This window comes from Phocoena phocoena, chromosome 10 (genome assembly GCF_963924675.1).
Source record: "Phocoena phocoena chromosome 10, mPhoPho1.1, whole genome shotgun sequence".
NCBI lineage: Eukaryota > Metazoa > Chordata > Mammalia > Artiodactyla > Phocoenidae > Phocoena > Phocoena phocoena.
Window position 1 is genome coordinate 86,001,855 of NC_089228.1, and position 25,235 is coordinate 86,027,089.

The 25,235-nt window shown below is 39.2% G+C and overlaps 1 protein-coding gene across 1 annotated transcript in view; it reads left to right on the forward strand.

Annotated features, from left to right (window-relative positions):
• DCDC2 (doublecortin domain containing 2) overlaps positions 1-25,235 on the forward strand; it is a 152,783-nt gene that overhangs the window by 32,050 nt on the left and 95,498 nt on the right. Inside the window, exons 3-6 of the mRNA XM_065886003.1 lie at positions 13,955-14,031; positions 14,164-14,295; positions 18,735-18,881; positions 20,948-21,002. Of these exons, the coding sequence (XP_065742075.1) occupies positions 13,955-14,031; positions 14,164-14,295; positions 18,735-18,881; positions 20,948-21,002 (411 nt within the window). The remainder of the gene's footprint in view (positions 1-13,954; positions 14,032-14,163; positions 14,296-18,734; positions 18,882-20,947; positions 21,003-25,235) is intronic.

Sequence of the window (25,235 nt, forward strand, 5' to 3'; positions counted from 1 at the left end):
ATCTTCCCTGACCAGGGCTCGAACCCGTGTCCCCTGCATTGGCAGGCGGACTCTCAACCACTGCGCCACCAGGGAAGCCCTGAACTGTTGTTTTTTGAGGAAAAATACCTCACTGAACCTTGAACATTCTTTTTTATCTACATCATGTGCTTTGACCTCCTGGATGGTGCAATTTTGATGTAGAGGTGAGGTTCTTTTGACCTAGTTCTCCCCTAAGGGATTGCAGATATTTTCCCAATTAAGCTAGGTTCACCGGTTAACAACAAATCATTGTTTCTTATTGTTCTGAGCTAGTAGGCCTGGTATGTGAAAAAAATCTCCCCCACCACTTTTTGTGTATTCGTGACAAAACTCATGACTGATCTTTGGGAGATAACTTCTCTGTTTTAGCGGTGCAAGAAATTATTAATTTAGTGTCGAATTTAGGATGACTATTTTTTTGTTCTTTCCAAGTTGTCTCTTGGCTTAACAAAGTAATAGAAGGTCAAGTTTCTTTGAAACTACACCAAAACCCAAATGTAATCACATGACAGAAGTGCCTAAATTTATTCTAGTTACAAGTGGAAACTATTGTTGGTTATCTCGGGAAGTTTTTTTTACATTTTTAGTGCAGAGTTGTGCATGATTATTGAGAGAAGATAGGGTGAAGGAGGTGAAGACAGGGCAAGGGAGGCCTCCTATGTATCAGATCTTTAGTTATGGTAAGGGGTGTTAAAGATTATATCTGTTTAGCTTTTTATTTTGAAATAATTTTAGACAAAAGTTGTCAAAGAGTACAGGGAATTTATGTACACCTTACTTCACCCAGCTTCCTCTTTTAACATCTTACATAACATTAGTATCATTACTGAAAGCTGGAAATTAAAACTGATACAATGACTTAATTTATAAATCTTATACAAATTTTGCCAGTTTTCATGCTAATGTCTTTTTTTCAGGTCCTGGATTCAACCCAGAGTCCCACACTGCATTTAGTTTATCATGTTACCTTCGTTTCCACTAACCTGTTACTGCTCCTCAGTTTCTCATGACCTTCACAACTCTGAAGGTCAGTTATTTTGTAGCATGTCCTTTAGTTTGGGTTTGCCTGATGTTTTCTTGTGATTGGGTTTGAGGTTATTTATTTTTTGGCAAGAATACCAGGAGGTGATCTTGTGCCCTGTTCAATGCATCATGTCAGAAGATACTGTTGGGGAAATATAATTAAAAACAAAATCCCTCAATCCAGAAATTTAAAACAAAATCTCTCAATCCCGAAATCCTCTCCTCAAAGGTAGTAGAGAAAGAAAGCACTTTCATTACTGAATGTGCATTAAATTAGAACATGATGTGAATCACAGGCAATCTAAGAAATTGCAATGCCAGAAAGACATTTTACTCTTTTATATAGTCAAGCAGGTGCCACCCACAATATACGTACATGTTTTCAAGATAAACAATAACTAGCTCTGAAGTGTGAGGACTTGAGAGTACCATTTGTCACACACAGTTCATCATCAGTTCACCTGGTAATTGGGGTGACCATCTGTGTTAGCTAGTTTGCTTTATCCAGAAGAAAAACAAACTATAGTATTCATATCTTTATGAAAGGTGGAGGTGAGGCTTACCACTTGGAGCAAGGTGTCCATTGAAATTAGGCTTCTGTCCTCCAACAGAAAGTGGGAAATAGGGGTGCTATCTCCCTTGATGTTTACATCCTAGGTCTTTGAGAAAGACATTACCAGGTGATAAAGTTGACAAAGGCCTATCTTAATCTTCAAAGAGATTATACATACCTTTCAAAGAGAGGAGAAGGTGCTTACAGTTGCAAGTTTTCTAAAGTAAATGCTCTGAGAAAAAGTTAGGAAGGGAAATCTCTTGATTTCATCAGCGAGAATTAATCCTCTTTCAATTTGTATTTGTCGTTAGAGTAAATAATGCTGATACGTCTTCTTACTGGTGATACTAGCTTCGAGCTCTTGGTTAAGGTGGACTCTAACAGCTTTCTCCACTGTAAAGTTACTGTGTTTCCTTTGTAATTAACAAGTATCTTGAGGGGAGATACTTTGAACCTATGCAAACATACTTTTTCTCATCATTCAGGATATCACTCACCAATTTTATTATCCATGGATGGTTCTTGCCTGCAACAGTTATTACAGTGGTGTTTACCTAATGATAGTTTCCTGTTTCCATTGTGCCTTCTACATTTATTAGTTGGAATTCTAGTGAATGGGAGAGTTGTCCTTTCTCTCACATTTATTTATCTGTTCATTCATTTGTTCAGTTATTTCTTTATATCAGTATGGACTCATGGATATTTATTTTATTCTCTTGGTTAAAATCCAGTACCATCATTATTCATTTTGTTACTTAAATTATTCCTGCTTTGCCCACTGGGGACTCTTTCCAGATGGCTTCTGTGTCATTTTGACATGGTCCTAACATTTTTTTGAGCACTTCATTACTTTCTAGCACCACAAGATGTTCCAGGCTCATTTTGTATCTTTCCTTCTCTGGCCCTTAGAATCAACTGCTTCTCCAAAGAAACCTAGTTCATTTTAATGGAGAATGGTATTTAGAAACCAATATCTGGACATTAGGGGTGCTCCTTGCTACTGAGATGTCATGGCTTTTAGGGCCTCTCAATAGACAGAGCTAGAAAATATATGTATATATGCAAATACACACACCTACATTTATTTCTATATCTATCCATCTGTGTATATATGCAGATATATATTTAAAAAACTGAGTGCATACTGATACCTCCAATTCCACACCAGAAGCACAGGGTTCATTCTGTCCTTTCCCATTCCTTATATGAAACTTACTTCTCTCAACTGGGAAACTCCACTCTCATTATCCACAGTATATTCATGTATTTGTTCAGTTTTTTTTTTTTTTTGCGGTACACGGGCCTCTCACTGTTGTGGCCTCTCCCGTTGTGGAGCACAGGCTCCGGACGCGCAGGCTCAGCGGCCATGGCTCACGGGCCCAGCTGCTTCGCGGCACGTGGGATCCTCCCGAACCGGGGCATGAACCCGTGTCCCCTGCATCGGCAGGCGAACTCTCAACCACTGCGCCACCAGGGAAGCCCTGTTCAGTTTTAATGTACTTACAAAATAGTTTAAAAATTGCTACCTCATACTCCTATGAGAAACATTTAATTGACTAGAGTCAGTATTTGTGTAGTTCTTTTTGTCTTTAGTTTTCCAGTATACAGTAAGGACACTATTGTCCCAAGTTAGTTAGGTTAGTTTTTTTCTTTCTCATCCCTTTTGTTATGGAACCAGGTTCGTTTGCCCGATGCACAGCAAGCCAAACACAGAGACACTGAGGTCTGCAGCAGAGAAAAGTTTTACTCACAAGGCAGCCAAGGGGGGAGATCCAAGAACAAATCTCAAATCCACTTCCCTGAAGGCAAGGGGCTTGGGATATTGATGGGATAAGGGAGCAGGGTGGTCTGAGGTGTGGGGGAAAGATGATTGGAGGAAAGAAAAAGGTGAAATAATCGGTGTTCTGCGGAGGCTGAACATGCTTTTTCATGGGATATATGTTGAGAAAATGGCAGTGTTAACATGATCTGAGGGTGGAGTTTTTGGCCCTCTGATGTCAAAAGGTCATCCATCGGACACTTGTACAGGCCCCATTGAATGGTCGGTGGTCTTGACAGGTTTGAGCTGGGCAAGACTAGCTCCATGATCCTGAAAAACATTTTAAGCAACAGTTATTATATGTCAGAGGTATTATCTATAGGGGGAGGTCAAAGAAGTCTGGTGATGTATGTCTAAGCTATGCGAAACTTGGAAGGTATGCAGTTTGCAAGAACAATAATAGCAAGCTTGGTTAGTGAAGGCAGGTTACAGGCTATTATTTATTAAGAAAGTTATAGTTTAAGGGATCTAACTGATGACTGCCCTCTTTTTCAGTGTGGTTGTGTTATTTATTATAATACAGTTAGGTTCATTTGTTCCTGTTTATGTTCTATTTTGGGTACACAACATTGTGGTTGATTTTAATTATTTGCCATGTCCTGAAAGTCATAAGCTGTACAAAAAGATATACTGAGAGAAGTGTCTCTCACCCCCTGCCCCACTCCCATTCCTACTGCTTAGTTCCTAGTCCTGCATTCTTTATACCTGGTTCTTGTCCATTCCCCATAAGAAACCATTCTCCTTAGTTTCTGTCTTTATCCTATCTTTTTCCACAAATGAGCAGATATGTATCTCTACCTCTGTCTCTATCTTTATATCTATATTCCTTTCTTTTCTATATGAAGGGTCCACGCTATAGATATCCTTTGGCACTTTGCTGTTTTTCACTTAACAATATATCCTGGGAATCTACGTATAGGTGATTCTCATTCTTAATTGCAACTTCAGAGCTCTTCATTGTATGGATGTACCATACTTTTCTCAACCATTCTCCTATGTGTGGGCATTTAGATTGTTTCTAATATTTTATAATTACAAAAAATATTCCTAACGATCTGATTCCAGTTACAGTGTGTGGTTCCCCCCCCCCCCCCCGCCCCGGCACACCAAGCAGTTCTCTGACACCAGCTGGGTGTCCTACAATTCAACTCAATTCTGACACTATCTACCTGGAGATAGGTAGACCGTCCCCCTGCCCCCACTTGCTAATCTCAAGTCCAGGTTGTTACCTGTGCTTCTGAAGACCCAGCTATAGATCAAAGGTTCCAGTGACCCCCTTTTTTTGTTTGCTAGAGTGGCTTTCAGAACTCAGAGAAACATTTTACCTACTAGATTACTGGTTTGTTATAAAAGGATAACCAGATGGGAGAGATGCATAGGGCAAGATGCCTAGAGAAGGGCACCGAGTTTCCATGCCTCTGAGCTGGCCACTCTCCTGGAATCTCCATGTGTTCACCAACCCAGAAGTTCTCAGAACCCTGTCCTTTGTTTTTTTTTATTACATAGCCATGGTTGGTTATATCATTGGCCATTGGTGATTGATTCAACCTACAGTTCTTTTTCCCTTCCTATTGGTCTGGGAAGTAAGACTGAAAGGTCCAACCTTCTAATCACACATGGTTCTCTCACTCCTGCATCCCACCCTATGCAGAAGCTCAGTCACTGAGAATGGAGGCCCTCTCTGCCCTTCGTGCACAGTTCTGAATCCTCCACACAGAGCCCTGAGCGCATTGTACGTGAACCACTACTAGTTGCTAAGTATGTTAGTGTACTTTCTCTTGCCATCCGTTGACATGTTAATAGCTTTCTTAGTATTTATGAAAGACAGCATTTAGATCCTGTACAGTTGGCACATTCTTCAGTGGGAATCCTGGGGACTAAATGACTTATTTAAATGCAGGTGGAGGCTGTACTCTGCCCCCGCATGCTCGGCATTGGTAACCTTTCATCTTGCATTGTTATGTACACACTTCCAGCTGCTCTGCATTCTTAGTGGAAATTTTACATTTCACTGCCTAGATTGGTATGGTAACCAGAATCCCATTTGGGAAGACAAACCAAACAAAAATGACAATGGTGAAATAGAGAGCAAGTTGTAGTAAGTAAAGAAGAATATTAAAGAAAAGACAAACAATCCAAAAAAATTTTTTTCTTTTCAATGCCTTGTTAGTAGTGGTTTCCATAATTACTCCTAAGAGTTCTCTTGGGTTAATTGGTTATTTTTTAACTTTATGAGGGTCATGTTATTCTCTTCAGCATAGCATTAGGGAAACCCGTGCAGACTTATGAATGCCTTAAAAATGACTCAAGTCCTGTTTAGTTTTGCTATAAGATAGAGTGTCCTTTGCAAATAATTATTTTAGAATAAAGTTAATAAATGTGAGGTTTAACATTATATATTCAGAATGCTTGGGATTATCTGATCTTTCAAAATATTCCACAAAGTGCAAGAGAGAGAAAATTAAACCAGAAAGCCAATAGTTTAAAAATTTGTGGTATGCTGGGAAATTGATATGATGGTTCAGAATTTGATGAAAATTAGTGGGCATTTTGTTTTTTAAGACAAAAAGATTTAGCAGTATGGACACATTTAAATATATGCTTAAGAATACTTAAGAATTTTTCAAGGAAGGTATTACTAATGATGGGTATATTATCTTTTGGGTTACTTTTATAAAAGTTAAAAAATATTTTTTTAGACATTACGTTTTAAAGCCGTTTTAGGTTCACAGCAAAATTGAGGGGAAGGTACAGAGATCTCCCATATAGCCCTTGCCCCCAGGCATGCATAGTCTCACAAGAGCGGTAACTTTGTTACAGTTAATGAACCTACACTGACACATCCTAATCACCCACAGTCCATAGTTTACATTAGGGTTCACTTGTGGTGTTATATATTCTATGGGTTTAGACAAATATATAATGACATGTAACTTTTGGGTCACTTTTAAGCTTAAAAGAAATCTTTTACCTTGCTGTTTTGAATAGCCATGTCATTTTGTGAATTTGTTTTGACTTGTTTTCCTACTTCAGTGAAGGGGGAGACATTCATTTAGAGAACAGTTCAAAAGCCAAATATGCAAACTGATGCTAAGATATCCATTATTGTCAGAAAAATGACCCTCTGAATGAGAGATGATAATTCACACTTGATAGATGAATCGTAACCCTTCCTTTGGGTATCAGCCCCTGGACTGGATACAACAACACAGGGACCTGTAGAGGACCCACGTAGAGAGGAGTGGTTGCATCAGCTCATAGAAACGAATTGGACCTTTCTGGGAATGTTCTAAACAGCTGGTTCATTATAATTAGAGACATCTCCTATAACTAGGTTGTCGCTGAAGTTAGAGTGGTTGGAATTTTTTATTATTATATAACAATGCTGATGAAAATATTTCAGTGGCTGGGGTGATTTAGCCACCATGCCTTTCTGGAATTTCTAAAATTTCAGGGGGTTAACAGATTTCAGTTTTCATTCCATTGGAGTTCCATAAATTATACTGATATGATCATGTAAAGAATAGTTGGCAGGTAGCAGTGAAGGGGAGAGGAACTTGGGTGGTCTTGAGAAGATACTGGAACCACTGTATAAGGGTGGTCTAGATATGCCTATATTTATAAATGTTTACAGATATTCAGTTGTATATAATTCAAGAAAGCTCTTACTTAAATGGGTACAAATATGTGTCTACTATTTCTGCTAGTGGCCAATTTCTGTCTTGGGCAACATTAGCAGTAGGAATGAACCCTGCACTGGGAATCAGAAGTGGACTCATGTGACTGCTTCTTTGCTTACTGTGTGACCTTGAGGGGTGGAGAGGCTCATCTTTTCCTTTCTATACAACTGGAATAATACTAACTTTATAATATTATTTTGAGGAACAAACATCACTATAAGTGTGAAAGCATTTTATAAATTCTGTTGTGTTTTACAGTTGTAAACTTATTTGAAAATAAGTAACATAAAGATATTACAAAAAGTCAAGGTAACGTGGAAAGTGTTTGATACAATTCTGGGCATGGTATATGCTCAAAAACATTGGTCCCAATTTTGTTTAATTAAAGTATTTACTGAAAATGTATACACACACACACACACACACACACATATACACACACAATGGAATATTACTCAGCCATAAAAAAGACTGAAATAATGCCATTTGCAGCAACATGGATGGACCTAGAGATTATCATATTAAGTGGTTATCATATTAAGTCAGACAGAGAAAGATGAATATCATATGATGTCACTTATATGTGAAATCTAAAAAAAAATGATACAAATGAACATATTTACAAAATAGAAATAGACTCACAGACATAGAAAACAAACTTATGGTTACCATAGAGGAGAGGAGGGTAAACAAATTAGGAGTTTGGGATTAACATACACACACTACTATATATCAAATAGATAAACAACAAGGACCTACTGTATAGCACAAGGAACTATACTCAATATTTTATAATAACCTGTAATGGAAAGGAATCTGAAAAAGTATCTATCTATCGATCGATCTATGAATCACTTTGCTGTACACTTGAAACTAACACATCATTGTAAATTAACTATACTTCAATTTAAAAAAAGTATTTACTGAGTGAATTCTACGTCCAAAGTGCCAAAGTGCCATGAATGGATCTTTGAGTTATAGATGAGGCTCATTACTAAAAAAAATAAAAGAGAGATGCAGTCCATGAAAATATTGATAACATAAGGGGAATATGTTATACCTATGAAAAATGTTGTATGGAGATTCAGACAAAATGATATGGAATTTCTGAGGAGAATTATATCCAGATGAGTGGAGGGTAGGCAATAGAATAGTGAGAAATGAGGTTAGAGTGTGAAAAGATGGGGCCAGATCAGATGTGATCTCAAATACCCAAGTCCAGGACATGTGGACTTCATCTGAAGGCAGTGAAGGAAAATAGAGTTGAAGGCTCTTTGTGTAGGTTGGGCTATATTTTGCAAATAAGTAGCTTCAGTATGTTTTTTTCCTAAATGCCTAGGTCTATCATATATGGACAGTTACAAAAACGTGATTTTTTAAAAAAAATTTATTTATTTTGTTTATTTATTTTTGGCTGCATTGGGTCTTCATTGCAGTGCATGGGCATTCTCTAGTTGCGGCGAGCAGGGGGCTACTCTTCGCTGCGGTGTGTGGGTTTCTTGTTGCGGTGGCTTCTCTTGTTGTGGAGCACGGGCTGTAGGCACCCAGGCTTCAGTAGTTGTGGCTCACGGGCTCAGCAGTTGTGACGCATGGGCTTAGTTGCTCTGCGGCATGTGGGATCTTCCCGGACCAGGGCTCAAACCCACGTCCCCTGCATTGGCAGGCGGATTCTTAACCACTGCACCACCAGGGAAGCCCATGTGATTTTTTTTTTAAAAAGCAATTTAAAATTGAATTTTTAATATGTATCAGGAGTTTTTACAAGAGATCAGTGGTAATTAGATTTTCATGATGGTGTCGTTTAAAGGCATCATTTCCTCAGGTTCTTAGACCGACTTTGGTTTACTTGGCCTAGGGTTTCAAGAGGTGGTGAGTGCTGAGATTTGAGGCAGGTAGACCTGAAGCATTCAGCCTTAGCAGCCCCAGAGAATGGTATTGCCACTTCATTAATTAGTTCATGGAGCATCCCTTTGGGCTAGTTTAGCAGGATTATCTCTGTTTTTACAGAGCAAGAAAATGAGGTGTGAGGTGTTGAATTGGCAATGAGTCCTGGAGTTCAGAATTTCAGACCTTTAGTCAGTTCCTCAGTTTGTAGATCTTGTTCTTATTAATCCAAATATGTATTTTCACAACAACAATTTTAGTTTCATTGAGTTTATTTTTTTAAATAAAAATTCATGTTTTTAAGTCATGCAGGTTTTACCTTGAATTTGACCCAGCTGTGATATTGTCCAAGTGTCACGTGGAATTTGTGAACTTGAGTTAAATTATATACTTAGACTTGTCAAATTCACATAACGTTTTTTTTGTTTGTTGTTGGGTTTTGTTGGTTTGTTTGTTTGTTGGTATAGCCATCTGTGACATAAACACAATCTAAATAAGATACCAGAGGCAGAGTGATATATTGAAAGGTGCATGTGATTTATATTCAAAGACCTGGCTCATCCCATTCTAGCAGAGTGAACATGCTTAAGTCACTTTTGCCCTCTTTGACTTTGAAATATTTCCAAGAAAAATGTTAGCCAAATATTTAATCTATCTATCTATCCATCCAGCTGTCTAATTTCTACTCAGGGAGTGACTCCTTTCTGATTCACCAGGCTAACCTACTTCTCAATATCCAAATAAACTGGGTTTTCCAAGACAACGTTGAACCCAGTGCAGAATCAAGGTTAGAGGTCAGCTATAAGCATGTTCTGCTTTTCCTGGCGGTGGTTCCCTCACTAACTGACAAAGCCAACAGGGAGTATGATCTCTGCTGAGTCCACAATGAATGTTCGAGTTTTGCATTGATGCCTTTTCAGTTGATTTGGTTCCATAGTCACAGATTACACCTAACACTGGTCAGGATGCTCACCAGCAAGACATTCCTGGTATACAGGGGTCTGAGTGGGAATACCTCATACTCAGTCCTTTGGGGTCCATCCCTCCATAACCAGGTGTGTTGCTACTTCACATTATTCTCATATTTCAAACATTATTTATTTTCAAAGGGCAAGGGAAAGTGTACAGCCTAATAAGAAAATGTACGTGTTTTAAAAATATATTCTAATTGATTATTATGTTTCCCATATCTAAGCTACAGTGTCTCTAGATTAGCACCAAGTGACCAACATTTAATCACTGATAAGGGCTCTGGGAAAGCTCCCCTTATATGTAGTTGATTTGCTTAATTATTTTGTGATTTAAGTTATTATTTAAAATGCCAGTTAGAGGGCTTCCCTGGTGGCACAGTGGTTGAGAATCCACCTGCCAATGCAGGGGACATGGGTTCGAGCCCTGGTCCGGGAAGATCCCACATGCCGCGGAGCAACTAAGCCTGTGTGCCACAACTACTGAGCCTGCGCTCTAGAGCCCACGAGCCACAACCACTGAGCCCGTGTTCCACAACTACTGAAGCCCGCGTGCCTAGAGCCCATGCACCACAACGAAGAGCAGCCCCCGCTCGCTCCAACTAGAGAAAACCCGTGCACAGCAATGAAGACCCAATGCAGCCAAAAATAAATTTATTAAAAAAAAAAAGCCAATTAGAAAAATGCATTTTTAATGAAAAATGGTATTTTTTCCCCTCAAAAGTCCTAATTGTTTTATACAATGGTCTTACATTTTTTTTTCAGTTCAAACATATTACTTGGATTATTTTTTCAAATTCTTTTATTAGTATATCTGGAAACAGACTGATTTAGTTATTTTAACTAAAATGACTCAAAGAAATATATATTTAGGATTAATCTTCAGTTCAGCTGGTTAATCATGAACATTTGGAGAGTATTTTTGTCATACTGAATGAGGAAAACAACTTATTCAAGACAGATGGTTTAATTTAATTCAAGCAACAACTTACAGACTCAGAATAAAGTTATATAATTATTTAAAAAATCATCTATTTGTGAATTTCTGTATATAATAACTATAGACATGTATGCGCTAAAGAAAAATAGCATATATCAGGCAGCTCAACAGGAGTTTCCAAGTTATTTGTTTGTCTAATGTATTCACCTTCATCTTTAATTCAACAATCTAACAGGGTATTAAGCAATCAAGGTTGGAAGGAAAGACATTTGAAAAAATAACATTTGGTATGACGTATGTGCTCAATACATTACTAGTTAATATTGAGGGTAACTACAAAGTAACAGTAGGGACAATAAATTAAAAACCAGATAAGTAAAATGTACAATATGATAGATGATGGTAAGTGCTATTAAAAAAAACAAAAAGGCAGGGAAGGGCAATAGAGAACCAGGCAGGTGGCAGAAGCTTTAAGTTCAGTGGCCAGGGAGTCAGTATTAAGAGGTGGGGAGGATTTCACGAAGCAGATACTATCAGCATAGATGCAGAATCAGAAAGGCCTGTCCTTCACACAGGCAAAGACTCATTTGCAGTTAAACAAGCTAAGCCTTAAGAAGAAGCAAATCTGCTGGGAGAGGGATTTGTAGTCATCCAAGGTGCTATAAACTACAACCCTGGCCACAAAACTTTATTCCTTGGAAATCGAATCTATTTTCTTATGCTATAGTATGAACTAAATAAATCAAGGGACCCTTGGGATCAATCAAGAGTAAGCTTGCAATACATGCCATTAAACTGAAAAAACTGCCTCTTCTTTATTTCAGCAAATTCTCAATTCTAATAATTTATTCTACAGAAATGCTTACATATTTATGCAAATAGATATTTACGAGGAAACCTATCATGGCATTATTTGCAACAGCAAAATTTAGAAACAACCAACAGGATTGTCACTGAGGGACAGGTTAAATAAATTATGGCACATCCATGGTGTGGAATATACACAGCTATTACAAAGAATGAAGCAACCCTTACTGTAACTACCAGCATGGAACAACTGCCACGGTAATTGTTAAATGAAAAAAGCAAGGTGCAGGAGAATGGGTACAGCAAGTTATCCCTGTGTTTAAAAATTACATGTATAAAATGTTCACATAAGACAATATGTATATGTAGGTATAGGCTGCCTTTGAATGAATATTGCTAATTCTGGTTGCAGCTTTGTGGTTGGGGGACAGGAATGGGAAAGATTCTTCCTTTTCACTGTATGCTCCATTTTACCACTTGAATATTGGTCAGGTGCATATATTATCTGTTAAACTTTTTTTTTTTTAAAGTCAACATCACTGCAAATATTAGCTTAGGGCCAAGAATCTCTGGGTTTAAAATGCAAAAAAAAAAAACTATTGTGATTGATTAAAAAGTTTTTACTCTGAATTAGAGGCTCTTTTAATTAAATTTCAGTAAACATTTATTGTTCATTTAGCAGGCATTGCCAAGTGTTGTTTTAGGCACTGGAGAGTCAAGAAGAATTCTACCACTTGTTCTTCTCAAAATGGCATAATTTGATTGAAGAGAGAGCCCCATAAATTATTTAGGGTTAATATTTATCTCTAGAATAACTACCAAAGTGCAAAGCAAATAGTGGTTCACTTGTATGGACAACCCTGTCCCTTAGTATGTGTGATTTTAGGCAAATTAATTAATTAAGCTCTAGTTTCTTTATTTGTAAAATGGGGTTAAATAGTAAGTACTTATTCAGGGCATAGTTTTGATGATTAATGGAGGAAGGTAGGCTGGTTTGACCTAAAGTCACAACTAGGGGCTGGGGAGGAAGGAGTGTTAGTGGGAGATGAGGGAACCACGGAAGCAGTGGTTGGTCATGGGGGTCCTTGTTAGGCCAAGCTTAAGAGTTGGGATATATCTTTCAGTGGAAACCAGATAGCAGAAGACTGAGGAGAGGATAGGGTGGGAGGAATTAGGAAGAGGAATGATGAAGAGGAGAGAAAGGGCCAAAGTGTCAAGGGAGAAATTGAAGACACCAGATGGGGGTGAAGGGTCCTAGCTATTTAATGGAGCAAGTAGAGGCAGCAGGGGATAAAATCAAGATGGGGGCTTAGCTTTGTAAAGGGATAAGGATCCTTCTCCTGAGACAGGCAGCAAAGGAGAAAAGTGGTGAAGATGTAGATGAAGTGGGTTATGGAGGGAAGGGAGGTTGAAAGCCTTCATGCCTGTTGGCCTTTATTTTCTTGAAGATTGGAGGGAAACTGAGAGTGAGCGTGCCTGGAGTGTGATTTTAGGATTTAGGATGAAAGGTAGGGATTTGGACAGTTCACTGTGGGAAATGTAAGAAGTAGTTGATTTGGGAGGAGGACAGGGTTGGCCGATGCCAAAGCCTTGTCTCAGGCCAAGGTGCCCGAGGGGCCATGTGGTTCTCGGTACAACAGCCTGGACCCTGGAAGCAAAAGGAGCCGGAAAGATGACCAGACCTACCCAGATGCAAGGGGTTCGGGAATGGAGGGTGGTGGTCAGAGTCTGGCTGGTGGATAGAGGAAGAAGTGAAGTCGAGAAAAGTTGATGAAGTCAGTCTCAAGAAACTAGAATGGGGTCAAGTGCCTGGTGGGGACCCAGAAACTCTAGGCAGCAGGCGGATGAGGGGAGATGACCAAACACTATGTTGTGGCTGGAGGGAGAGGACACTTGGGAGTTCAAGATTTTATAGGATTTATTATTTTTGTTTTACAGAAAGTAATTGCTTAAAAAAGTTGCCTTAAAATTCTCATAACAGCTCAACAGTTTCTGTTGTTGGCACAGACCATGAGCAGTATGCCCAGGGCTTAAGTGAAATTTTTCTTTGGAGCTCTGTTAAGGCAACATGCCATCTATAGAGGGTGAGCCCAGAGTGTTTATGTAAGTGGAAAAAAAGCAAGGTTTTAACCAAGGCAGCACAGGTCTCAGCCAGTTCCCTGGAAACCTGTAATTTTTCCTCATAGGGGGAAAAATAAAAAAGCACTCTGTGCTTTGTATTTCATAAGCTCGGTGATTTGTATTTCTTTGCTTTTGAAGGTAAAACCAGTAATCCACAGCAGGATCAATGTGTCAGCTCGCTTTAGAAAACCACTTCTGGAACCCTGCGCTATCTTGTAAGTTGGAGCCCTTTACATTTTGAGTTAAAATTGAGGTGGTGGTTTCCTTTTGGGTTGGGATTTATTTTGTAGTTTTAAAGGCATAACTGTGTCAAACGGTTTGGCTCACTGGCTTTTCTTTTTTTCCAGCTTGATTGCAAATGGAGACCTTATAAACCCAGCTTCTAGACTCCTCATCCCTAGAAAAGCCTTGAATCAGTGGGATCATGTACTACAAATGGTCACAGAAAAAATAACTCTGAGGAGTGGGGCTGTCCACAGGTATGTCAAATTAATCTTGCAAGTGGATGGGTTTCAGAATTGCTGAGGAAATTCCCAAGAGGCTCTGGAGTCACTGGCCCCTAGATTTGAATTTCAGCTCACCAGTTAGGCTCTATATGCCTCAGTTTCTCTATCTGTAAAATGGGTATATAATTGTTCATACCTTGTAGAGTTGTTTTAGGAAGGAGTTAATCTGTATAAAGAGCTTAGAACAGTACTTGGCACATAGTAACTTCTCAACAAATATTAACTGTTTATATATTCTTTGGCACATAGAGCACATCAACAAATATTAACTATTTTTTTCTTTTGATTTACAGCGAATAGGCAAGCATCAGCATTGCTTTATTTGAGAAGGACTTTTTTTTTTTTTTTTTTGAGTGAGCCAGCTTCTTGACTCTTAAATAACTGTCCTTTTCTTTAGGAGATATTTATAATTATCTGATGGTCCAAATTACTTGCCTCAGGTAAAAAAATCAGACATCAGGAGGTATTAGTGGGTTTAGGAAGGAGGCAAGTTAGAGAGGATAATTAAGTGGGGTTGCCTAAACTTGAGAAATCAAAAACATTTTTCTCAAGTTCTAATATTTAAGTGAAGATTAAAGTCATGGCTTTTAAGTTGTGAAGCCTATGAAACTATACCTTGATGGAGGCTCACTTATTTATTATCTCATAGGTGGGAAGGTTACAAATAATATAGACATGTACAGAGATTATATATAATATGTGACACACAAATATTTGAAATCCAGTGAAGAGTTTTCTGGTAGTTATTCTTGAATATTATCCTCACCCAGTCTCTCTAACATACTCCACTGGTAGAGAACACTATAGACATATAGAGTAAAATAAGCTCTCAGATGGTTGTACGTTTTTCAGTTAAATGTGGGTACAGATTAATGTATGCATATTTACATACATTAGTATACATAGTTTCACAACCATTGTGATTTTAAATATAATTGTTTTAATTGAAAGTGTAATACTTCACATGCGGTAAAAAATTCAAATAGGGCAAAAATATAAATAAAAACGATTTCTCCCACCTCAGGTTCCCCAGTCTTTCTTTCCAGTACTTTTCTGCATCATTGCAGGATGGAAACTGGAGTTCATAGAAACACAAATGGGAACACACACACATATGAATAAATATGTAAATACACCTTGCTTTTTTCCCTGTAACAAAAAATCTTGGACAGTTTTCTTATCAGCACAAATAGGTCTATCTTATTGTGTTTAACGATTACAAAATATTCCATTTTATGGATGTACCTTAATCTATTTAACAGTCTCCTCTTGATGGAAATTTCGGTCATTTTCAGCCTTTTGCTATTACAGTACATATTTTTGTATCTAAGCAGAGTTTATTAAGAGAGGAAAGTGGAATTGCTGTATCAAGTGGTGAATGCTATTAAATTTTGATAGATACAGCCAACTGTCTTCCAAAGAGTCTGTACTAATTTACCAAAAGTGCATGAGAGGGCCTGTTTTTCATGCTCTCATCTATACTATAAAACTAACAAACATTTTGTCTTGGTAAAAGTAGTATTTCATTGTTTCTTGAATTTTATTTATTTAATATACTACAGCAACAACAACATCACTGATCATTTCTTGTGTGCGATTCATTATTCCAAGTGTTTTACATTTTTAACTTAATTAACTCATCAACCTTATGAGGTGACTAGTTCTATTATTCTCTTTTAATAGACATGAAACATGAGACATAGAGGGGGAAATTTACTTGCCCAAGATTATTCAGGTAACGAATAGAAGGGCTGGAATTCAAACCTAGTAGGCAGTCTGCTCCAGAGCCTGTGCTGTTAACTACCAAGCTAGTCTGTAAATAAATGCCATACATTTATCTCCCATTATATATGAATGAACATATTTATTACATATGAATATATATCTCTCATAGCCTTTGCACATTTATTTTATTGATTTATAGGGACTCTTTATATATTACAGAAATTAGCCCTTTCTCATATATGAGTTTTAAATATGTTTTCATATTTAAATATGTTTCCAATTTGTATTTTTATAACTCTATGTTTCTTTTTGCACACAGATATGATGAATTTTGATGCAGTCAAATTTTCAATCTTTCATTATGATCATTAGGTTCTATGATTAGCTTAGGGCTTCTTCACTCTGAGATTATAAAAATATTCTCCCATGTTTCAGTCTTTCAACTTTTAAATTTCATTTAAACCTTTGATCCTTTTGGACTTCATTTTGGCATCGGGAGTAAAGGCAGATCTCAACAGTTATACACTGATATTTTTTAAAAGATATATAGTTTTGTCTTTTGACACATACATAGATGTAAACCCACTCCATAAATAATATGAACCACACAAAGATACATACACACAACTGCATGCCCAGATACACCTATTCATACATATATTGATATGAACAAATTGATACATAGAAATAAAATACATTCCAGAACAAATACAGAAATGAGAATATAGTTATATGTCCCCTGAACACCTGAATACTTGGAGAAGCTTAATTCTTACTGTAATGCCAGACATGAATGAGATTTGGTTGCTGCTTACTTGGGACACGCCTACCCTCCCTTAACAGAACAGAGCAGGAAGGGTTGGACCCTCCCTGTGCATCAGTATATATATCAAAAACATCCCACACAAATTGGTTCAACTCCTTGTTTATGATTCTTGTGCTTTGTAGCACAGTAAGAAAGCAGGTCAACAAGAGTCATATAAAAGAAGGCTCAAATCACAGACTAGAATTTATTCAGTATGTTTTACCTACCTGTTGAGGAAACCAGTCAAATTTTGGCTGTTTCCAGAGTCACAACTTGGCTGCCTTTTAATTTCTAGCTATAAAAGTTAACTACTGGGCTTCCCTGGTGGCGCAGTGGTTGAGAGTCTGCCTGCCAATGCGGGGGACACGGGTTCGTGTCCCGGTCCGGGAAGATCCCACATGCCGCGGAGCAGCTGGGCCCGTAAGCCATGGCCGCTGAGCCTGCGCGTCCGGAGCCTGTGCTCCGCAACGGGAGAGGCCACAACAGTGAGAGGCCCGCGTACCGCAAAAAAAAAAAAAAAAAAAGTTAACTACTGATTCAGATCTTCCTATTTTGATGGAAAATGAAAGAAGAATAACTGGATCTAGGCCAGTTGTTCTCAACCAGGGCAATTTTGCCACTAGGGGATGCTTGCAGTGTCCGGAGCCACAGGGAATAGGGGCAGCTACCATCTACCATCTTGTACGTAGAGGCCAAAGGTGCTGTTGACTTCTTACAATTCCCAGGACAGCCTCCCCACCTCTCCTACAATTATCAGGTCCAGAATGTCAATAATGTTCAGCAACCCTGGTGTAGGTCAAGGTAGTCCAGATATCTGGGTTAAGTGTTGGTATTTAGACTTTGAGGGATAGAATTACATTATAAAGAAAGACTTTAGCATCTTTATACCAACTCAGTACTAACACATTTTAGGGGGTTTGGTGGCTGTTTTTGTTTTACTTCTTGACTCCATATGATATGGCCATTCACATAATCAGTAAACAAGTAGACAGGTCAATGGCAACTATCACTGCCCTTAATTATATAATATAAGAAGTCTGAGAATCTTAAAAGTTATTATCTTAAAACCCTTCCAGTTACTAACTCTTTTGTTTATCACCTTCAAAGACATGCCTTGTCTTTGTGGTGTAGTTTTCTAATAGTCTGTTTTTTCTTGTTCTTTAAACAAGTTCTGTGGACACTTTAAATCGTCTAGCAAAGTTATCACTGTTCTTTTAATAAGTAACATATTGTAGTTTGCGGCAGCAGTTTTACAGTAAAGGGAAGTTCTTGTGAAATCCCTTGATTCTGGGAAGATGAGGGAAGGCAAAAGAAAAAAGAAAGGAAGCATGAACGCTATGCAGTTCTGCATCATTAATACTAGCAATGGGTTCTTTTACCGCCTGCCCTCTCACCTCTTGTTTTCTGACCCAGTTCTGTGTGCTTGGATGTAAAATTTTGGCTGAGGGCTGCTCTTGCATGGAATGCAGTAAGTGGCTTGTCAACCTGACCAATGCATTAAGAAAATGAATTTTAAAGGTGCTCACAGAATATAAGTAGAAGAATCAAACTTCAGTGGAAGCCGAGCTTCATTTAAAGCACAACGTTCTCTACAAGTTAATTCTTTCCCTCTAAAATCTAAATAGGGCAGCAATAGGGGATCATTATGTTAGATTGTCAGGTTTCTTGGGATGAAACACTGTACAGCTAGAGAGTAACTGCATCTGCATTATAGCAATGGCATTTAGCTGAGTCTAATGACTTTGAAGCATTTATAATTCAGTAATTAGCATAGTAACGAATGAGCCAACTTAAGAACAGGGTTTTTAATTGACTCTGTGATTTTAAGCAGTTCATGCAATGCTTGTTAAAATTTTAATCGCTGGCATTCATATTTTGGCAGACTTTATACTTTAGAAGGAAAACTGATTGAGAGTGGGGCAGAGTTGGAGAATGGGCAGTTTTACGTGGCTGTCGGCAGAGATAAGTTTAAGAAATTGCCTTACAGTGAATTACTTTTTGACAAGTCAACGATGAGAAGGCCTTACGGGTAAGTTTGCATCCTCATTCACTTCTCACATTTTAATTATCACTTGAAATAGCATTGAGTCTTATGCTGACCACTGGTCTATTTTATAGAATCTTGTTTATCAGTTAAAATGGAAAGCATGTATGAAATGAATTGATCGGTGTTTATTTTGCCATGATTGGAGATTGAGAACTATTGCATGAAAATATAATTTTGAGGAATCCATGATAGACTATATAGTATTGTTTTACCATTCACTTACGAATTTATAATGAAGACTTATTTTTGTGAAAAAGATACAGGGCAGTAAGCTTCTAAACAGCATACGTTATTAGAAGTTTTAATAGCATCTTAACTGGTTAGCTAGACAGAATAACTTTTCACTTGGTGCGTAGAGAAACTTCTAAAGGTCATTAAAAATGCATATTTTCTACTTTAAAAAATAAAAATAGTAAAATATAAAAATGATATAGTTCCTTTTGTACAAATAAGTAGAATGGCTGGGTGTGTAATTATTACACGCAGAATTTTAAAGATTACACTATTAACTACACACAGTGCACAGTGGACCATTTTCCTCTATGAGATGTCATATATTTGTGAAGAATGCCTTATTTCAGCCCAGTGGATGGACGCCGAGGCATGCATTTTCATGAAGAGCCCCAGCCCTGGATGCAGGGCCCGTTTGGCTTGCTCATGGTGCATTGCAATCCATCTCTGCTGCTTTTCTGTGTCCACTTTGCTAGAAAATTGACTTTTTGTAGTTGTCCTCTGCTAGGGTGGGTGATTTGTGGCAGAGATAGAGCAGAATATCACCAATCTGTTCTCCATTAATTTGCAATCTGTGTAGCTTGATGGAGAGGCTAACCAAGGGTTTCATAAGAATAGATGAAATGGAATTTCAGGGGTGGTGTTTGAAGTAGCAAGCAGACTTACTGCTAACCATCCTTACCCATCCATGAAATCAAATCCTTCACAACCTTTGCTAAACAATACTGGGTTAGGCTGCTGGGCGTTGCAGTACACACTGCAGTAAGAGCTTGTACTTGATGGCAGCGAGAAAGGTAGCTCATGGTAGCCTCTCTCAGACAGATTAGTAAGATTTACCTTTATCTCTGTGGCCTCCTTATTTTCAGAGAGGGTTAGGTTTCAAGATGGGTTGGGTTTTAAGATGGATCTTTTCCTATAATAGAAACATCTGGGAAATAACTTACTCTTAGAGCCGAAGAGAATTTTTTACTTTTTGATGAGAATGACTGGTTTAGAAACTCCCTGAATAGACATGCCAGTGTTTTACTATTCTATGCTTCTATCAGAGGCAGACATTATAGACATGATAAAAACTATGGAAATTTATAGTTTTAAATGCCATCTGGCAAAATCATCACTCGGCTTGGGAAATGATTTTTTGAAATGCAAATAGAAAATTTAGAGATCTGATTTAAAATGCTATGAAAAAACTTAAGACAGTACTAAATTTATTTGTAAGCATCAATTAAAATACTATACAAGAGGGACTTCCCTGGTGGCACGGTGGTTAAGAATCCGCCTGCCAAGACAGGGGACATGGGTTTGAGCCCTGGTCCGGGAAGATCCCACATGCCTTGGAGCAACTAAGCCCGTGTACCACAACTACTGAGTCTGCACTCTAGAGCCCGCGAGCCACAATTACCGAGCCCACGTGCCACAACTACTGAAGCCTGCGTGCCTAGAGCCGGTGCTCCGCAACAAGAGAAGCCACCACAATGAGAGGCCCGCGCACGGCAACAAAGAGTAGCCCCTGCTCACTGCAACTAGAGAAAGCCCGTGCGCAGCAACGAAGACCCAACACAGCCAAAAATAAATTAAAAAAATAATATTAAAAAATACTATACAAGAAAACACTAAAGGTCTTTTGGAATGGAATTTGGAAATGTTATGGTGGTCTTTGTGAAACTGGGAACGTCTATGGGACTTTTTGTGAAATACTGATGTCAGTAAGTAGTTGAGTTCCATGTCAGGATGACAAATTGAGATGACGATTATCTTGCCTTATATATTATTTGTAAATAATGCTCAGATTTCTAAATTGCAATTTGTTTCCGCAGTCAGAAAGCCTCTTCACTACCTCCTATTGTAGGATCCAGAAGGTCTAAAGGGAGTGTAAGTATCAGATGCTTTACTCATTAATGTTCTATATTTCTGTATGATACACAGAGACTGTCCTTTGGCTTTCAATTAAATTCGAAGAAATGAAACTTAGCCACCTTGTGGTATATAAGCAATTATGTGAAACAACACTAGAACATTAATGTTACAACTAAGTTTCTAAAGGAGAGCTAACATTATTAAAATATGGATTTCAAAATATCTTTTTCCTAATATACAGACCTGATAAAATTTACACCATGGTTGAAATCTAGGCAGTGATACACAAATGAGAAGAAATGCTGTATTACGTCACACCAGTGGTCTGCCCAGTCTTGTTTTCTGTCACTGACCAAGACTGAAAAGAAAGTTTTTGTAACAGAATAGTAATCCTCAGTTATCTTCCTTTAAAAGATTGAGAATCATTCCAAATATTTAGCTCCTTATCAGAATCTTTTCCATCCATCATTCATTCATTTATTTGTTAATTCAGCAAATGTCTACTAAATACCCATTATATGGGAACTGTGACAAGTATTTAGTAGGTAACTTCTTAACCTATTTGTATTTTTTGTCTGTACCCCCTCATGGAGGTGAGTTTCATGTCATGCTGGAGTATTGCTTTGACAGGTCTTCTTGGCTGAAACTTCTTTCTACTCTTTTGGTTGAACTTCCTGACCTGTAGTGGTCAGAAGTGATCTGACATTTCCCCTTTCTGAATTAAATAAGGAAAACGCTTACACTGGTGTTTTGTAAAACAGGTGGCTGCTGGGCAATGATACTGTCTCCTAATGATGATTTAGATATTTCTTCCCCTCCCCCCTTTCTGTAATACCATGTGAAATTCTTGAAAAAGAAAAATAATTTTGTGTGAAGAAATAGTGCTGATCTCAGTATAACAAACAACAGACATACCCACTCATTCGCTGTAACTACTGTACTATTTATGACAAAGCTCTTGCCCTCAAGAAACTTACAGTCTAATTGAAATAGAGAAAATAGTTTGAAAAGGTAACTAACAAGCTAAAGCTAAATATAAAATATGTGCTGAGATAGGTATACAGAAGGAATGAGACAAAAGGAATCAACGTGCATTGGCCAAAGTACATGGAGGAAGTTGAATCTGAGCTGTGCCTTTGAGGACTGTTTAAGATTCGGGTGAAGGTTAGTGAGAGGAAAGGGAGATAGAAAGGACAGTGTGGAGAAAGGAGCAGAGATGAGCGCACGGAGAAACAATAATTTGGGCTGATATTTAGTGAACACTCGAGGGTTCAACACCATGCCAAGGGCTTTACAGATGTGATTTATTTAACCCTAACTCCATGAGGCAGGTACTGTTGTTATTGCATTTAAAAATGAGAAAAGGAGGGCTTCCCTGGTGGCGCAGTGGTTGAGAGTCTGCCTGCCGATGCAGGGGACACGGGTTCGTGCCCCGGTCCGGGAAGATCCCACATGCCGCGGAGCGGCTGGGCCCGTGAGCCATGGCCGCTGAGCCTGCGCGTCCGGATCCTGTGCTCCGCAACGGGAGAGGCCACAACAGTGAGAGGTCCGTGTACTGCAAAAAAAAAAAAAAGAGAAAAGGAAACACAGATAGTAGAAGTAGCATCTCCAAACGCTCCATTGAGTAAATGGAGGGGAAGGATTGAGTCTAGATGGCCCGCTTGGAGGGAGCTAATGCTTCTGACCCCAGGCGGACAATGAGTCCCTCAGGCCAGCTGGAACAGAGGCCCCTCCTGGCGTGGAGGCTGACATGCTCACTTGGTAGATGGTGGCAGTTTTTTTTTTTTTTTTTTTTGCTGTACGTGGGCCTCTCACTGCTGTGGCCTCTCCTGTTGTGGAGCACAGGCTCTGGACGCGCAGGCTCAGCGGCCACGGCTCATGGGCCCAGCGGTCTGCGGCATCTGGGCTCTTCCTGGACCAGGGCACGAACCCGTGTCCCTTGCATCGGCAGGCGGACTCTCAACCACTGCGTCACCAGGGAAGCCCCGGTGGCAGTTTTAGATGACCTCGAATGTCAGAATGTAGAGTTTAGTCTTTAGCCTTGGGTTAAGGGAAGCTCATGAAGGCTTCAGAGAAGTGCGAATGTTGATCCAAGTCCAGTCTAGAAAGGCCAGATCTTTTATGTGGAGAAAACCTTAATATGGTGAGAGGCCATCGATGAGGTGTCAGTTACAAAGCAACTTCCATAACCTTGGCGTAAAGTGGCAAGAGCCTAGACCAGGTAGGTGGTGAGGGAGCAGCAGTAGGTGATTATTGCTCATGAAGAAACAAGGGACTTGCTAGGTGATTGGATACAGGGGATTAATGGAGCAGTTGGAGCCAAAGATAACTGCAAGTTTCCGAGCTTGGATGCCAGAGAAAATGGTGGTACTATGGCTAAGAAGGGGGCAACTAGAGGAAGGAGTGACCTGCTTACTTTCCAGTGCATTGAGTTGTGTCATCACAGAATCTAGGTGAAAAATGTTCAGCTAGTAGTTGTAAATGGCAGAGGCTGAGGACATCAGATGTTGATTCGCAAGTTCATCCACATGATGGTCATAGTCGAAGAGCAGAGACGTGTCATGGTGGTGTTCTTTCCTCGCACCCAGCACAGCCTGGCAGGGAGCAGGGTTCTTCATGCTGTTGAGTGAGAGGATGGGGGAGTGGGTGCCGAGAGAGAGAGAGAGACAGACAGACAGACAGAGCAGTGAGAACCACAGAGGACCCAAAACTTCATGTGTGTGGAGAGCAAGGGGAGAGAGAGAATTCTAGTAACTGAAAAATATATTTTAGCCACAATAAAGCTAAATAAAAACCAGGAATTTAGGGTTTGGAAATTCTATCCTCTTGCTCTTCTTCAGGACTTTGGAGTGGAATCTCTTCCACGTCCCATGCACATGTGAGCTCATTAACTCTCACAGTACAGCTGGAAAGGTGATGGTTAAACAGAGACCAAGTGTAGTTGAGTAACTGACCTAGGTCATAGGGAAAGTTCATGTCAGAACCAAGATCAGGACTCAGCTCTTTACATCCACGATTACTGAACTTCAGGATTAGGTGCTTACTCTTCTGAAATTTAGAATGTCTGAGTTTTTATTAAAAATGTGTAATGTGTTTCCCGTTTTAAAATTCATACACAGGAGGCACATACATGCCTCTTTCTTGCTCGCTTGTTTGGAAGACCTGTGCTGTGATTACTGGATCATCTAATGATGATTGGTGAAGTCTTCTGTGTGTCTGGTATGGAACTAAGCACCAGGGAGATGGTATTATGCAAAAAGACACAACACTCTCTCTTAGCCCTGGCCTACTCAGGGAGACAAGGGTTACGTTGGCGATGCCACAAAGCAATATGTAATTACAAAGTGTGACTAAAATGAAGGAAAAGTATAGAACAATATGCAAGAAGGTAAAAGGAGTACTTAGATATGTGTGTCAGGAAAAGCCCTCTTTGAGGAAGTGACCTTTTAAGATTCCAAGTTATATTTTGAGATGAATTTCCATCTCATACACAGCAAAGACTCAAAATTATATTGCCATGCTATGACTTAGAAAAATACATTGATAGCAGAGTCTACCTCTCTTTCCACAATGCATGCTCCCTAAGCATTCTGTAGATTCATCCATCCATTCATCTGCTCATCCAGCCATCCATCCAATGTGTGTTTAGTGAGCACTTACTGAGTGCCAGGAATTGCTCCAAGCAACTGGCATAGATTAATGAACAGACAGACAAGGTTTCAGACCTCAAGGAACTTTTGTTCGAGTGCCTGTATCTGTGTGGGAGTAGGGAGGGTGGAAGAATGCGGTAGACAGACTATCAATCTCTAAACAAATATAGGGACTTCCCTGGTGGTTCAGTGGTAAAGAATCCGCCTTCCAATGCAGGGGATGCGGGTTCGATCCCTGATCGGGGAGCTAGGATCCCACATGCTGCGGGTCAACCGAGCCGGCGCGCCACAACTACTGAGCTCGCACGCCTCAACTAGAGCCCGTGTGCCACAAACTACAGAGCCCACGTGCCCTGGGGCCTGGGCACCACAACTAGAGAAGAGAAAACCCGCATGCCACAACAAGAGAGAAGCCTGCAGGCCGCAACAAAGAGCTCACGTGCTGCAACAAAAGATCCCGCGTGCCTCAACGAAGATCCTGTGAGCTGCAACTAAGTCCCGACACAGCCAAAAATAAATAAATAATAAACAAATATATAAACAATTTCAGATGGTGATAAGTGCTATGAGGACAATAAAATGTGGGCACTAATTAGGA